This window comes from Berghia stephanieae, chromosome 15, assembly GCF_034508935.2.
Source record: "Berghia stephanieae isolate SIO BIC M18660-M18661 chromosome 15, UCSD_Bste_1.3, whole genome shotgun sequence".
Lineage (NCBI taxonomy): Eukaryota > Metazoa > Mollusca > Gastropoda > Nudibranchia > Aeolidiidae > Berghia > Berghia stephanieae.
The window spans coordinates 13,443,096-13,458,095 of NC_088374.1; the positions used below are offsets into that span (position 1 = coordinate 13,443,096).

The 15,000-nt window shown below is 37.3% G+C and overlaps 2 protein-coding genes across 3 annotated transcripts in view; both read left to right on the plus strand.

The window, feature by feature from the left end:
- Nucleotides 1-15,000, plus strand: part of LOC144960846 (atrial natriuretic peptide receptor 1-like) — a 169,566-nt gene that overhangs the window by 101,208 nt on the left and 53,358 nt on the right. The window lies entirely within an intron of this gene.
- LOC144960848 (uncharacterized) overlaps nt 2,663-15,000 on the plus strand; it is a 26,069-nt gene continuing 13,731 nt past the window's right edge. The window contains exons 1-2 of the mRNA XM_078894228.1: nt 2,663-2,766; nt 10,686-10,820. Coding sequence (XP_078750354.1) covers nt 2,704-2,766; nt 10,686-10,820 — 198 coding nt within the window. The 5' untranslated portion in view covers nt 2,663-2,703. The remainder of the gene's footprint in view (nt 2,767-10,685; nt 10,821-15,000) is intronic.

Sequence of the window (15,000 nt, forward strand, 5' to 3'; positions counted from 1 at the left end):
ACCATCTGTAATAAACATGGCAAAACTATCTCCAGGCCTCTATTTTCTTTTCCGTAAGATGTGCCTAGCTATCCTTTTGTTCTTCCTTGGTCTTACGTTAGCCTCACATTGTGCCAATACTTTTAAAGAATCATCTTTATCTCCTTACTTCCAAGGCAACGTCCTATACACTTCCCGGCCTTGAGAACCTATCCACGTTCCAAGCCAACCGGCTTTTCGTTTAGGCGTAAGAGTGGACAATGGCCCAGCGAACACAATCTCTTTGTGGTCCCTAAATCTAGCGAATTCTTTGTAGAGATCCGATGCACTCCAAACTAGTACTGGCTGCTCAAAGTTGAAACTTGTTTCAACTATCTTGGGGAATTCTTTTATCAGCACGTCAGAATCTAAAGAGGAAAGGCGCATCCAGCAGCCTCGTCAGAGATCACATTTTCTTGCTTCAGATTCACTACTTCATATCTCTCTTGAGTATTAATATCATTGTGTGTGACTTTCGAGACTGTGGAACCTACAGGTCTAATGCCATCATTTATGACACCATGTAATGTATGTCAAATAAATAGGTTCTAAGACATGATTTGTGTTGCAATGGTCGTTTGTCTCTCACGATGGTATGGGGAGAAGTGCCAGTCCTGTGTGAAGTGGCGGGAGAGGGGAGCTAATCCAGTTCCCTGGGAGGGGTTCTTGACCTCCCATAGTGGGCAGGGAGGTACATACTGCATCTTCTATCCCCTTATATCTGTTGTCCAACATGCTTTCTGTCTTTGTCTTGGAATGAGATTACTTGGTTTTGTCCTGGCCCTGGCCAGAGTCCTAGCTGGGAGGGAAACAGTCAAATGCATAGTTATTGTTTTGGGAGATGATATCTTTTTCCTTGTAAATCATCTCTCTGTTATGTATTATTATATTTGTTATATTAAAATGTATAATGTAGGCATTTGAATGTGTTCCTCTTTGTTGGATTTTGTGCTTGTGTCCGGATGAGAATTATAGGTGAGCGGGTGGTTGGATGGGAGCATCACCCTTGAATCATATACCTATGATGTTCGCATGGGTGTACGATCCGATAGTGATGTCGTTTCTTCTTCTCTTTACTAGCCTATCCTGCTTCTTTGGTTTGTGATTGTATTTTTGACAGGGGATATTTTTTTTCCTGTAAATCTTCTGCCTGTTTGTTCTTGGTTATTTATAATTTAGCTTATGATATCTTTAGGTTATGATTTTGATTTACATTTGTACTATTTTTGTTAGATTGCTTGTTTTTTTGTTTCAGCGGTCTCTCATATAACCTCAATTGTGTTGGAAAAGACCTAAAGCAACAAACAAACAAACAAAAAAATTATAGATGATCTCAAACTAAGTACATTGGTGGTATGCTCTTGGAATCAGAAATGTGTAAAACCCTTAAAAACAAAACAAACAACATAATCCAGTTCCTGGTCGGTCTTCGTATTTGTGTTTATTCGCGAGATAACTAATATACATTAATAATTTACATTACAATAATGGTAATGATAATATTTATGATGATAATGATGATAATAGTAATAATAATAATAATAATAATAATAATAATAATAATAATAATAATAATAATAATAATAATAATAATAATAATAATAATAAAATAATAATAATACTAACAATAATAATAATGATAATAATAATAATAATAATAATGATAATAATGATAATAATGATAATAATGATAATAATGATAATAATAATAATAATAATAATAATGATAATAATGATAATAACGATAATAATAATAATAATGATAATAATGATAATAATAATAATAATAATAATAATGATAATAATAATAATAATAATGATAATATAATAATAATAATAATAATAATAATAATAATAATAATAATAATAATAATAATAATAATAATAATAATAATAATAATAATAATAATAATAGTTTCGCGTAGGTTATCATTATCATTGTTCACATGCAATAATCAAAGTATTATGTTGCCGTTTTTGTTGATGTTCATTATTAATATGGATATACTTTGGTGTTTTGTGTCATTTTTGTTCTTTTGTATGTTTATTGTTTATACGGTGTTGATGGTTTTTTTCTCTCATTATTTTGGTTTTGTTTGATATTTTTTGTTTTGATTTTGTTTCGTTTTCTTGTTGCTTTTTTGTTTGTTTTTGTTTCTTTCGGGGTTTTTTTTTTTTATGTTTGCATTTTGTTTTGTTTTGTTTGTTTTAGAATTTGCTTTCTTGTTTTGATCCGTTTGTTGTCTGCTTTGTCTTGGTTTCTTTTTTCTTGTGTGTTGTTTTTTTTTTTAATTTCATTGTTTATTTCGTCTTTTTCCCTTTTCTTCTGTTCTTTTGTTAGTTTTTTTTTTGTTCTTGTCTTTTATGTTTAGGGTTTGTTTTTTGTTTTATTTTGTTTTGTTTTTGTTTTTTTTTTTTTGGGGGGGGGGGGGGGGAGGGATAGATTATGTTTTCGTATTGTTGTTGTTGTTGTAGTTGTTGTTTTGAGGCGTGGGTTGTATCGAATTAATTGTAAACTTGTTGTTTCTTTCATCAAATTACCTTTGTCATCTTTTCAAAGAAAAAATTGTATTAATATCAAATGCTTTGGATCCCGTATCCACCCCCCACCCCCACCCCACCCCTTCCTCAGGTCGTCATCACCCTCCCACCCCTTCCTCTTATAACTGGCATCCAAAAGTATCCATGGATCGAGTGTGGGAAGCCATTCGAAAACTTAGAGAGGAGAATGCAGACTTATTGAGACAGGTTAGTATTCATTCAGGACAGAGAACAGAATTTGGGGGGGGGGGATGCGTTTGTCAATGATTTTGTCCCTTAGTTGTGTCCAAAACATTGAACAACATTATAAGGACAACTAAGACGTAAACAATTATATATATATATATATATATATATATATATATATATATATATATATATATATATATATATATATATATATATATATATATATATAGTAGTGCTCAACTTTTTGATAAAAGGAGCTATTTATAAACATTTCAAGTATGATTATGATTATTTAACTTCTACAACATTGTTTCAAGTCTTCGCTCTCATCAGGAAGTGGAAGTGAAAGTAGATTTTTGTGTTATTCGTATTTTTCTAGATTCGTGTTTATGGATGTTCGCAGTTACATAAAATGTGTTTGTTTCTATGTCTGCATCACATTATTCATTAAACGAATGAGAATACGTACGAAGCCTAAAAAGTGTCCACCAATGAAAGCATTCAGCGCCATTATATCTTGGGCTGGGAATGTAAGCATTACCATTCATTCGGTCTCTATGTCAACATAACGACAAAAGAAAAACAACAAACAATATCAAAATCCACAATAGAATTGTTCAGAACTGTTGCGTATATTTATGGCACAATGAAGCTGTCAAAAAATGAAGTTAGAGAATATGTGTAATCATGTATTATAATAACCTATAATGTGTTTTCCAACCACCACATCATCACCGTCGCTACTACTACAACCACCACCACAATATCATCACTAACACTACTACTACAGCCACCAGCACCACATCATTATCACTACCACTACTACTACACCACCACCAGCACATCATCATCACTACCACCACTACTACAATCACCACAACCACATCGTCATCTTTACCACTACTACCGCAACCACCACCACCATATCATCATCATTACCACTACTACTACAACCACCACCACATCATCATCACTACCTCAACTACTACAACCACCACCACAATATCACTACCACTACTACCACAACCACCAGCACCACATCATTATCACTACCACTACTGCAGCACCACCAGCACATCATCATCACTACCACTACTACTACAACCACCACAACCACATCGTCATCACGACCACTACTACTACAACCACCACCACCATATCATTACCATTACCACTACTACAACCACCACAACCACATCGTCATCACTACCACTACTACTACAACCACCACCACCACATCATCATCACTACCACTACTACTACAACCACCACCACATCATCACCACTATCACTACTACTACAACTACAACCACCACCACATTATCATCACTACCACTACTACTGCAACCACCACCACCATATCATCTTCATTGAAATATTTTTTTTTAAATTGAGCTTTATATAGTGCAATATCTACTAAATGTGCTCAAAGCGCTTTACATGGATTCCCTGGTCGACATTTAACATGTTAGGCGATATTACAATTTTTCGGACAACGACAACTCTGTTAACGGCCAGGTACTCATTTTACACCTGAGTACGGTGAGAGAATGTGTGTAAAGAGCCTTTTTCAAGGACTCAACTATGCGCCGAGCGTGAGGCTCGAACCCAGGACCTTCCGATCCGAAAGCGAGTGTCATACTACTAGACCACATAGCCGCATCATTACCACTACTATTACAACCACCACCACCACATCATCATCACGACCACTACTACTACAACCACCACCACCACCATATCATTACCATTACTACTACAACTACAACCACCACCACATCATCACTACACACATAAACAACAGAAACAATTTAAAAACATGACTATGACACGCAACCACTCACAACGAGGTTATACTATTTATCCTTTTCTCTATAATATAGAACAGGACAAGACAAACAAGAGCTTGACTCTCTCTACACTTCGCATTGATGTTTGTCGTCTGACGAGTTCAACTCTCGGTCGACCTGTCAATATTCCTTTTTGCCTAGGACGTAATCATTAATAGAATGTTGTGTGGTTTTGACCGTGAAGAAAACCTTAAGAAGTCACATTTATATCATTTTAGAGACATCGTTTTGAATAATTTTGAGTTAAACCAGCGATCAGGAAGTTATTTTCTTAGATTTCATGAACGGCCGATCAGCGCTTGTTTACTATAGTAACGCGATTCCCAGCCAATGTCTCAATGGCGGATATTTTTCTCATCGAGGCCGCTGGTTGGTAAGCCAATAAGAGCACCGTACGGTTTCCATTGGGTAAATTCCTTGGTCTGCATGAGGATGTTTTACTTTAACTTACTGGTGAGGGCTAACGCTTGAATATATATATATATATATATATATATATATATATATATATATATATATATATATATATATATATATATATAATCGTGCTTGATACAAATATGGTACGAAAAGTGCTTGATATATATATATATATATATATATATATATAATAATAATGCTGAAAACTTATATAGCGCTATAACTCCGAGACACCAGACTCTAAGCGCTTAAATTACAAATTACTTTGGCTGAAACATACTCATTCACACACACAAGCACACACACATACACACACACATACACACACACACAACACAACACACAACACAAACCAAACCTATCTTGCTTCTCATACCATCTACTAAAATCGAAACAAATATGTTTTAAGGGAACGTTTAAAAATAGACAAAGATTCTTTTTCACGAATGCTCTGCGGTAAGGCGTTCCAAATAGAGGGTCCGAAATGAGAAAAGGATCTCATTCCAGCATTTTTCCGAATTCGAGGGACAACTAGTTTTGTGGAATCACTGGCCGAACGTAAGGGGCGGGGTTTTGAATATCTTTCAATTAGTTCTGAAAGGTAGGAAGGGGCAGTACCTTCAAGACAACGATACACTAAAACACAAGCTTTGAATTTAATTCTTTTCCCAACAGGCAGCCAATGCAGGTCATGAAGTAGAGGTCCGGCAGAGTCGCACCTACGCTTCATGAATACTAGTCTGGCAGCGCTGTTTTGGACAATCTGAAGACGTTTCAGATTGTATTGCGAAACGCCAAACAACAGAGCATTACAATAATCCAATTTCGATAGTACGAGGGACACAACCAGGTGCTTGGTCACATCCTCAGATATGAACCGTCTAATGGAAGCAATCTTTTTTAGTTGGAAAAAGAGAGATCTAACCAAATTATTAACCTGATGCTCCATCGACAGTTCAGAGTCTAAGAATGTGCCAAGGTTTTTCACTTTGTCAACAATTTGAATAGAGGCATCCCCCAACTTCAAGTCTGTTTCACTTTTCCACTTCCTGTTCCCCACATACAGCACCTCCGTCTTATCATCATTCAGTTTCAGTCTGTTCTCATTCATCCATTTCTTAACACTTTGGATACAATTTTTACTATTGGCTGATACTTCTTGTAAATTTCTCGTATTGGAAACGCAGTACAATTGCGTATCATCAGCGTATTGATGGTAAGACAGACCATAACTTCTGATGATTTTAGACAGAGGGCCAACGTACAAAACAAAAAGAACGGGTCCAAGTACTGAACCCTGGGGAACCCCACAATCAAGAAAGATTTCCTCCGATCTATATTCATCCACCGTAATAATCTGTTTACGATTGAACAAATATGACCTAAACCAATCAAGCGCTGCACCAGACACGCCATAAGTAATTTCAAGACGTTTGAGAAGAAGATTGTGATCAATAGTATCAAAAGCAGACGATAGGTCAAGCAAATTCAGCAAGGAACATGAACCATTGTCTATAACAGAGAGGAGATCATTAACAACCCTAACAAGTGCGGTTTCCGTCGAATGATGTTGCCTATAAGCAGACTGAAATTTTTCTTCAAGACAATTATTTTTAAGATGAGACAGTAATTGTTTCAAAACAAGCTTTTCTAAGATCTTAGAGAGAAAAGGAAGATTAGAGACAGGGCGATAGTTTTTTAAGTTCTCTTTATCGAGATCAGGTTTTTTCAAAAGGGGTTTGACATGGGCAACTTTGTAAATGTCTGGTACAGCACCTGACTGCAACGAATTATTAACAATACATGTAAATGGTGTTAAAATTACATCAATGCATTTTTTTAAAATGGCAGTATTTAAGGGTCTAAATCACAACTTTTAGTTGGAGACGACATAATGCAATCACATAAGTCAGCTTCAGTAATCATTGAAAAATGTGTTAACGAATCACCATGAAATGTGTCAAATGTTGTATGGATCGATTCAGACGACAGTTCTTTCCTGATGCTATCCGTTTTTTCTTTAAAATATTGACCAAAGCGAGTTGGTAGATCTGCACGATCGATTAAAGATGGGAGAGCTGGTTGCGTCTGTTGTCCCAGCAGTTCCTTGGTCAAGGCAAAGAATTGTCTCGAACGTCCCACGTTTTTGAGGCTGTCTTCGTAGAATTTCTTTTTGGTCCTGAAATTGACGGCTTTTGCATCATTTCTAGCCACGATGTATCGCTTCTTATCGACAGCATCCCTGGACTTGAGCCATTTTCTTTCTGCCCGCCTCCTGGCTAATCCATTCAATTTTATTTCGGTATTATACCAGGGTGCTTGACGTCTCACTTTTACTGCTCTAGTTGTTAAGGGAGCATGCTTGTCCACCGTACCAACAATTGACTCGTGGAGACCATTCGCATCATGTTTATTTTTAACGTTATGGTCAAGGTCTTGTTTAAAAATGTTCATGTTTATATTCTTCAAATTACGAGATGTTATCATCTTTTTTACTTCGTGCTTCATTGGAAATAAAACGCAAAACACAATTAAATGATGGTCAGAGATTAATTTATCAATATTTGAGACAGGTGAAGAGAGAGAATGTTCAATGTCTGTAATGACATGATCTATTGTGTGGCCATGGTTGTTTGTAGGACCGCTTACAAGTTGGATATAGTTGTTTGTGTCAATAATCTCCCGAAATACTTTCGATTCATTTTTGTTTCCGAAATAATCAATGTTAAAATCACCCATAAAAATATTATGCTTTTTGTTAATGGATTGCATAGACATAAATTCTCCGAACTCAGATAAAAAATCAATTGTTGATATTTTGTTTTGTTGGCTTGGTGGTGGGCGGTAGACACAGTGAAACGACTTTTTAAAATTATTTTCATGAATGGCAAATCCAGCGTATTCAAAACTTCTAAAATTATCATGGTGAAATGATATCTTGTCAAAGAGTGACAAGTTGTAAATAATTGCAATTCCACCTCCTTTCCTCCCAATGCGTGGAAATGATTTAATACAAAAGCCTTCGGGTGTAATTGCTTTCATAATTGGATCATCATATGAATGATTAAGCCATGTTTCCAAGATGACAAAAATAGTAATTTTATGATCTTCAATAATGTCGATTATGTCTTGAGTTTTATTACGACACGATCTAACATTTAGTAATCCAATTTTTAAACTGGTATGATCACTACGTGCAGGTTGTTGTTGTTGTTGTTGTTGTTGTTGTTGTTGTTGTTGTTGTTGCTCAAGACGGTGCTGTTGCTGCGAGTTGTTGTCATGGTGGTCGTTAATTTCATACTGACTGTCACGGACAGTGTTGATATTTGACAAGGAACGGTGAGGATTACTCATTGAAGTGATTAGATTGAATGGGGGACGAGTGTTGATAAATTGAAGCGAGGATCGAGGTCGTAGGGGGAGCGGGCGTGGGGTTGGCCGATGACCAATGACGGTGGTTATAGGGCGTTGTTTTCGTCTACCCCCTCTGAGTCTGTTCATAAAATTAGTATTATAAATAGATCGATGTACACGGTAGTTGTTAAAAGTTGTAAAATATAGCACAGTGAATAAAGTTTCCAATATGGCTGTAAACAAATAGCAGTTTAAAACTATGTTAGACTTTGGAAAATCCATACTTAAATTTTAAAATTTTAGAAAAATCCTCTGTTAGAAATCGTTAAAATGTATATCAATAAAACCACAAGACTATCACAAATCAGATGGTATTAAAATCCAGGCGAAATGTCAGATAAAAATCACTCAAAACACGTAAATGAAAGAGCCAACAAAAACAAGACTCGCCGGTCAGGCGTGTTACAAGAATATATATATATATATATAATATATATATATATATATATATATATAATATATATATATATATATATATATATATATATATATATATAATGGGCCATAAGACTTGTCTTTTGACGTAATTTGGTCAGTGTCTATGCAGTGAGCTACCGAGTCACACATAATAGGGCATAAGTGTGATGTCAAAATACTGGCTCCTATCTGATTGGAAGTGTAAAACCCACTCTTCCATAGGACTGGATACTTACATTGTGCAATTGATTTTCTCATTTCAGAGTCATCATCATCATCATTGCCTTTTTCACCCTGGGTCAGGGTATAGGCCACACACAAACAGTTTCCACCCTTCTATATCATCATCATCATCATTGCCTTTTTCACCCTGGGTCAGGGTATAGGCTACAGTCAAACAGTTTCCATCCTTCTCTATCATCATCATCATCATTGCCTTTTTCACCCCGGGTCAGGGTATAGGCCACAGTCAAACAGTTTCCATCCTTCTATATCATCATCATCATCATCATTGCCTTTTTCACCCCGGGTCAGGGTATAGGCCACAGTCAAACAGTTTCCATCCATCTCTATCATCATCATCATCATCATTGCCTTTTTCACCCCGGGTCAGGGTATAGGCCACAGTCAAACAGTTTCCATCCTTCTATATCATCGTCATCATCATTGCCTTTTTCACCCCGGGTCAGGGTATAGACCACAGTCAAACAGTTTCCATCCTTCTCTATCATCATCATCATCATTGCCTTTTTCACCCCGGGTCAGGGTATAGGTCACAGACAAACAGTTTTCATCCTTCTATATCATCATCATTGCCTTTTTCACCCTGGGTCAGGGTATAGGCCACAGACAAACAGTTTCCATCCTTCTATATCGTCATCATCATCAATGCCTTTTTCACCCCGGGTCAGGGTATAGGCCACAGTCAAACAGTTTCCATCCTTCTCTATCATCATCATCATCATTGCCTTTCTCACCCCGGGTCAGGGTATAGGCCACAGACAAACAGTTTCCATCCTTCTCTATCCTGAGCTAACTTTTTTTTTATCTCATTCCAGGTCTTACCACTTCTCTCTATATCAGCTTCTTTAATTCTTCTCCATGTTCCTCGTGGCCTTCCCCTTGATCTTCTGCCCTGAGGGTTCAAGTCCAATACTTTCTTTGTTATCGGGTCAGCAGAGTCCTTTCGGCTTTGTCTGTTGTCCTTCATAAATTCTGTAATTCCAGAAACTCTTCGGTCGCCCAAACTAAAAAAAGGATTTGGTTTGTCTGTGGCCTTTCAGAGTAATGTCACCTTATTTACTTTTTGAAATATACGATAATCGTCAATAAAGATCATACAACCTCGCACTTTTTTTCCCATAATCCTAAAAATCTACCGTTACACCCTGCTAATACTAAAATAGTTATGCGCGGCTATGTGGTCTAGTGGTATGACACTCGCTTTCGGATCGAAAGGTCCTGGGTTCGAGCCTCGCTCGACGCATAGTTGAGTCCTTGGGGAAGGCACTTTACTTATATTCTCTCATCGTACTCGGGTGTAAAATGAGTACCTGGTCATTAACAGCGTTGTCTCCGTCCGAGAAAAAAAATGTAATATCGCCTAACAGGCGTCATGTCCCGTCCTACGTGTTAAATGTTGCTGTTGGCCAGGGACTCCTTGTAAAGCGCTTTGAGCACGCTTAGTGGATATTGCGCTATATAAAAGCTCAATTTAGAATTTAGAATTTATGGTTAATATGTAACATATTCAGAGGACTGATTACATACACTTCCAATTATTTTGGAACTGGAAAATAAAAGGTGTGACGCCTACAAATTAATTGTCTTATTTAGGTTTCATCTCAAAAACAAGAGATTGGAGAGTTGAAGAAATTAATTTTCAAACTAGAGGAAATGGTAGTGGAACAGCAGGATGACACAGACTCAAAACTTCTTCAAGATGAAATACTGGAAAAGAACAAAAGACGAGTAAGTATGCTTTTAAGTATTCAGTCTTATGGATGAGTGGTTTTACACTTAATAATAATAATTGAGCTTTTATATAGCGCAATATCCACTAAAATGTGCTCAAGGCGCTTTACAAGGGATCCCTGGTCAACAGCAACATTTAACATGTAGGACGGGACATGACGCCTGTCAGGCGATATTACAATTTTTCGGACAAAGACAACGCTGTTAACGGCCAGGTACTCATTTTACACCTGAGTACGATGAGAGAATGTGAGTAAAGAGCCTTTTCCAAGGACTCAACTATGCGCCGAGCGAGGCCCGAACCGATCCGAAAGCGAGTGTTATACCACTAGACCACATAGTCGCACTTCCAATCAAATTTTTTTTGGTGGTCAGGTACTTATTTTACACCTGAGTACGGTAAAGAGCCCTTAACTATGCGGGCAAAAGACGAGTAAGTATGTTTTTAACCCTCTTCTTACCAACTATAGGAAATCGTCACATTCGTTACGATAAAACCAACATTTTAAAAATTCAAATTTCTTTTCTTTTTTTGTACATCATAAAATTTAAAGAAAATGAACAGTGTGTTGTATGTAGAGGACGTTTTGCTAAAGAAAGTATCTATCGCAAGAACTTTACTGCTATTGTGTTTAAGTGATAAAAACTCTATTTTTGTATTAGTTGGGTGGGTGTGAAGTGTTAGGGAAAATCCCGAAAATGGCTGGTAAGGAAAGGGTGGATTAAAACCTTAGCTGTGATATATTTTTTTTTAAAGGGCGGGGCGGGGGGGGGGGGGGGGGGTTGAGTGGATGAGCTCCGCTTTAGATACATTGGATTTTTTTTCCTTGGACAAGATTATTCACCTCCTCTTTACTAACGTAAGAGTGAAAATGGAGAGGCTTCGTATGGGAGCAAAACAGACAATGGACGTTTCGGGTACAAAGAAACTCAAATGAATCACCAATCTTTACTCACTTCGACCAACATGGGTGATTCCTGGTAACAGACGTTTGTTTGATTCGTGCGGCTATGTGGTCTAGTTGTATGACACTCGTTTTCGGATCGGAAGGTCCTGGGTTCGAGCCTCGCTCGGCGCATAGTTGAGTCCTTGGAAAGGGCTCTTTACTCACATTCTCTCACCGTACTCATGTGTAGAATGAGTAACTGGCCCGTTAACAGCGTTGTCTCTGTCCAAAAAAGATTGTAGTATCGCCTAACAGGCGTCTTGTCTCGTCCTACGTATTAAGTGTTGGTGTTGGCCAGGGACCCCTTGTAAAGCTCTTTGAGCACGTTTAGTGGATATGGCGTTATATGAAAAATCTCAAAGGTCAATTATGTATTTATGTTCCTTCATGCAATGCCTGGGCGAATGGCATCTCACGATGGGAACGCGGAAAGGCGTTAATTTTTTAATATTTTTTTTTTTTTCGAGAGAGAGCAATATCCGTTGAGGGCGAAGTGGCCGAGTGGTTAAGGCGTTACACTATGATCCGAAAGGTCCTGGATTTGAGCCCCGCTTCCAGTACTTTCGGGTTTTTTTTTTCCTTAGGACAAGATTATTAACCCCCAATTTGCTCACGTTGGACAATATGGATGATTCCTGTTGACATCAGACTTCTTATTTGATGTATTATCTATTGGTTTACGGAATGTCTAGGCAACGGTATCGACTGGTATGTTGGCGGAGGACGTATTTTTTTTCATCCACTGAATTTGTTAAAAGCGTTTTACATATAGGATGCAAAAAAAAGACCTGTTAGGCGCTATATATAACATTTGTTTTCAATAGACAACTCTGTTATCGGCCAAGTACGCATTTTGCACATTTTGTGCGGCTATGTGGTCACATACACACACACACACACACACACACACACACAACACACACAACAGAAACCAGACAGACCTATCTTGCTTCTCATACCATCTACATCGAACTTCGCTAGGTTGATAAGTTGACCACTTCAAAGTCGAAACAAAGTTGATTACAGTTGTAATGGATGGAAACTTCTCGTTCTTGTCCTTCCTTCGTCTCCAAATCCAAAGTAAAGTTGTGGATTAAATGATAGTTTGTCCTTCGTTCTCACTACAACATAACGTTATGGATAACACCTTCGACAATTCGTCTGTCGGTGTCACTCCAACGTAAAGTAGAGTACCCAATGTTGGGCAAAAGTATAGCAAACACGGCTGATTAATGATCACAAGTTTCACGTTTATAATAATCAACATTTTAGTGCTGGATAACGACACCCCTGAATAACGACAACCCCTGGATAGCGACATTGACCTCTGGTCCCGAATTTTTTGCTATATGTTATTAGTGATTTTTTAAAACCCGAATAGCGACATACACTTGAGTAAAACCCTGTTTAGCGATATATTTATAGCAAAAAACGGCAGTTGAAACTGATGCTTGATACCCGACCATCGCCAACTCGTATTCTTAACCAATTAAAAAAAACGTTTTCTTCTCCTCCCAATGGGATAGCTTTGTTACCAACCAACAGAACAGATGCTTACTACACTGTGTGGAATCGCCTCTAGTTCATATTGAACGACAGCAAAAGAAGATTATCAGTGGATGGAATAGGCTTCAACAGTCGTGACATCACTTCCCTCGTTATGACGCGTAGTAACTTAGTATCTGGTTCTAAACCATCGGAACAATGGCAGACGCCCTTATGAAATACTTATCTGACGAGCAAGAAAGTGTATCCAGAGGAGCAAAACATTATAAATCTGAGCATGTTTTGACTTTTATACATTCTGATCACATGACATGTGAAAAAGTTCTATCCAGCATTACGAATAAAAAAGAACAGATTTTCTTTGTTTAGAACCAAGCTGCTCGTTACTGGGCGGACGTGACATCAGACTATTGAATCCTATTCTCAAGGGTCCATTAACCTTCCCTGTTAACTACCTGTCTGATGTCAGTAGAGGTTAACTGATTATCAGACCAACGCTGTGTCCAATGGGGGCATTTATGAATATTAATAATTTTATAATACATGAAGGAATAGCCGGCAAAACTACCACAGCCTCTTCACTTTATTGTTTTGTTATTTTCATTATTATAAATCAATTTTTTTCTGAACATCAATCCAAATTTGATATTGTTTTGGTCAATACCTAGTTGCTTTGTTGTTCTTTTTGTTGTTGTTTGTTTGTTTGTTTGTTTTTAATATCGTAAGATGTAGATCTACTATTTTAAGTGCTTGTAAATTATGGTGCACTTCAATTAAAAAAATTCGGTATTCAAAACCCATCAATAGCATCGCGTGGGTTTTAATTAAGGCTAGCACTATTCAGTATCTGATACTGAATAGTGGTTTTGCACTATTCAGTATCAGATACTGAATAGCGGTTTTGCACTATTCAGTATCTGATACTGAATAGTGGTTTTGTACTATTCAGTATCTGATACTGAATAGTGGTTTTGCACTATTCAGTATCTGATACTGAATAGTGGTTTTGCACTATTCAGTATCAGATACTGAATAGCGGTTTTGCACTATTCAGTATCTGATACTGAATAGTGGTTTTGTACTATTCAGTATCTGACACTGAAATGTGATTATGCACTATAATACGGTGGTTTTTTTTTACAAAACCTGACAAAGTTATGGGAAGAGGGCAGCTGTGGGAGTGAATATGGGAAAATAGAGAAGTGTACACTAGTGGGGAGTGAACCTGGGACTGGGTTTCGGCGGGTTTCCAAATAAAAAGCAATTACTTTTTTACGAAACACGACGACACCTGGCAATATCCGACAAAGTTATGAGAGGTAGGCAGCAGCGTGTGTGTGTGTGTGTGTGTGTGTGTGTGTGTGTAGGGGGGGGGGGGGGGGGAGAGAGGATGAACCTGAGAATCAGGGAATAATAATAATAATAATAATAATAATAATAATAATAATAGATCTTTATTGTCCATAAATATGGCAATTTGTCATTTAGTTACACTTGTAACCCATAGATACTCTCACCGTACTCATGTGTAAAATAATTACATGGCCGTTAACAGCATTGTCTCTATCGGGAAAGTGTAATATGAGTCCCATATTCACTCCCACAGCTGCCCTCTTCCCATAACTTTGTCAGGTTTCGGGGAAAAAAACACCGTATTATAGTGCAAAACCACTATTCAGTGTCAGATACTGAATAGTGCTAGCCTATGGGAAGTGTACACCAGT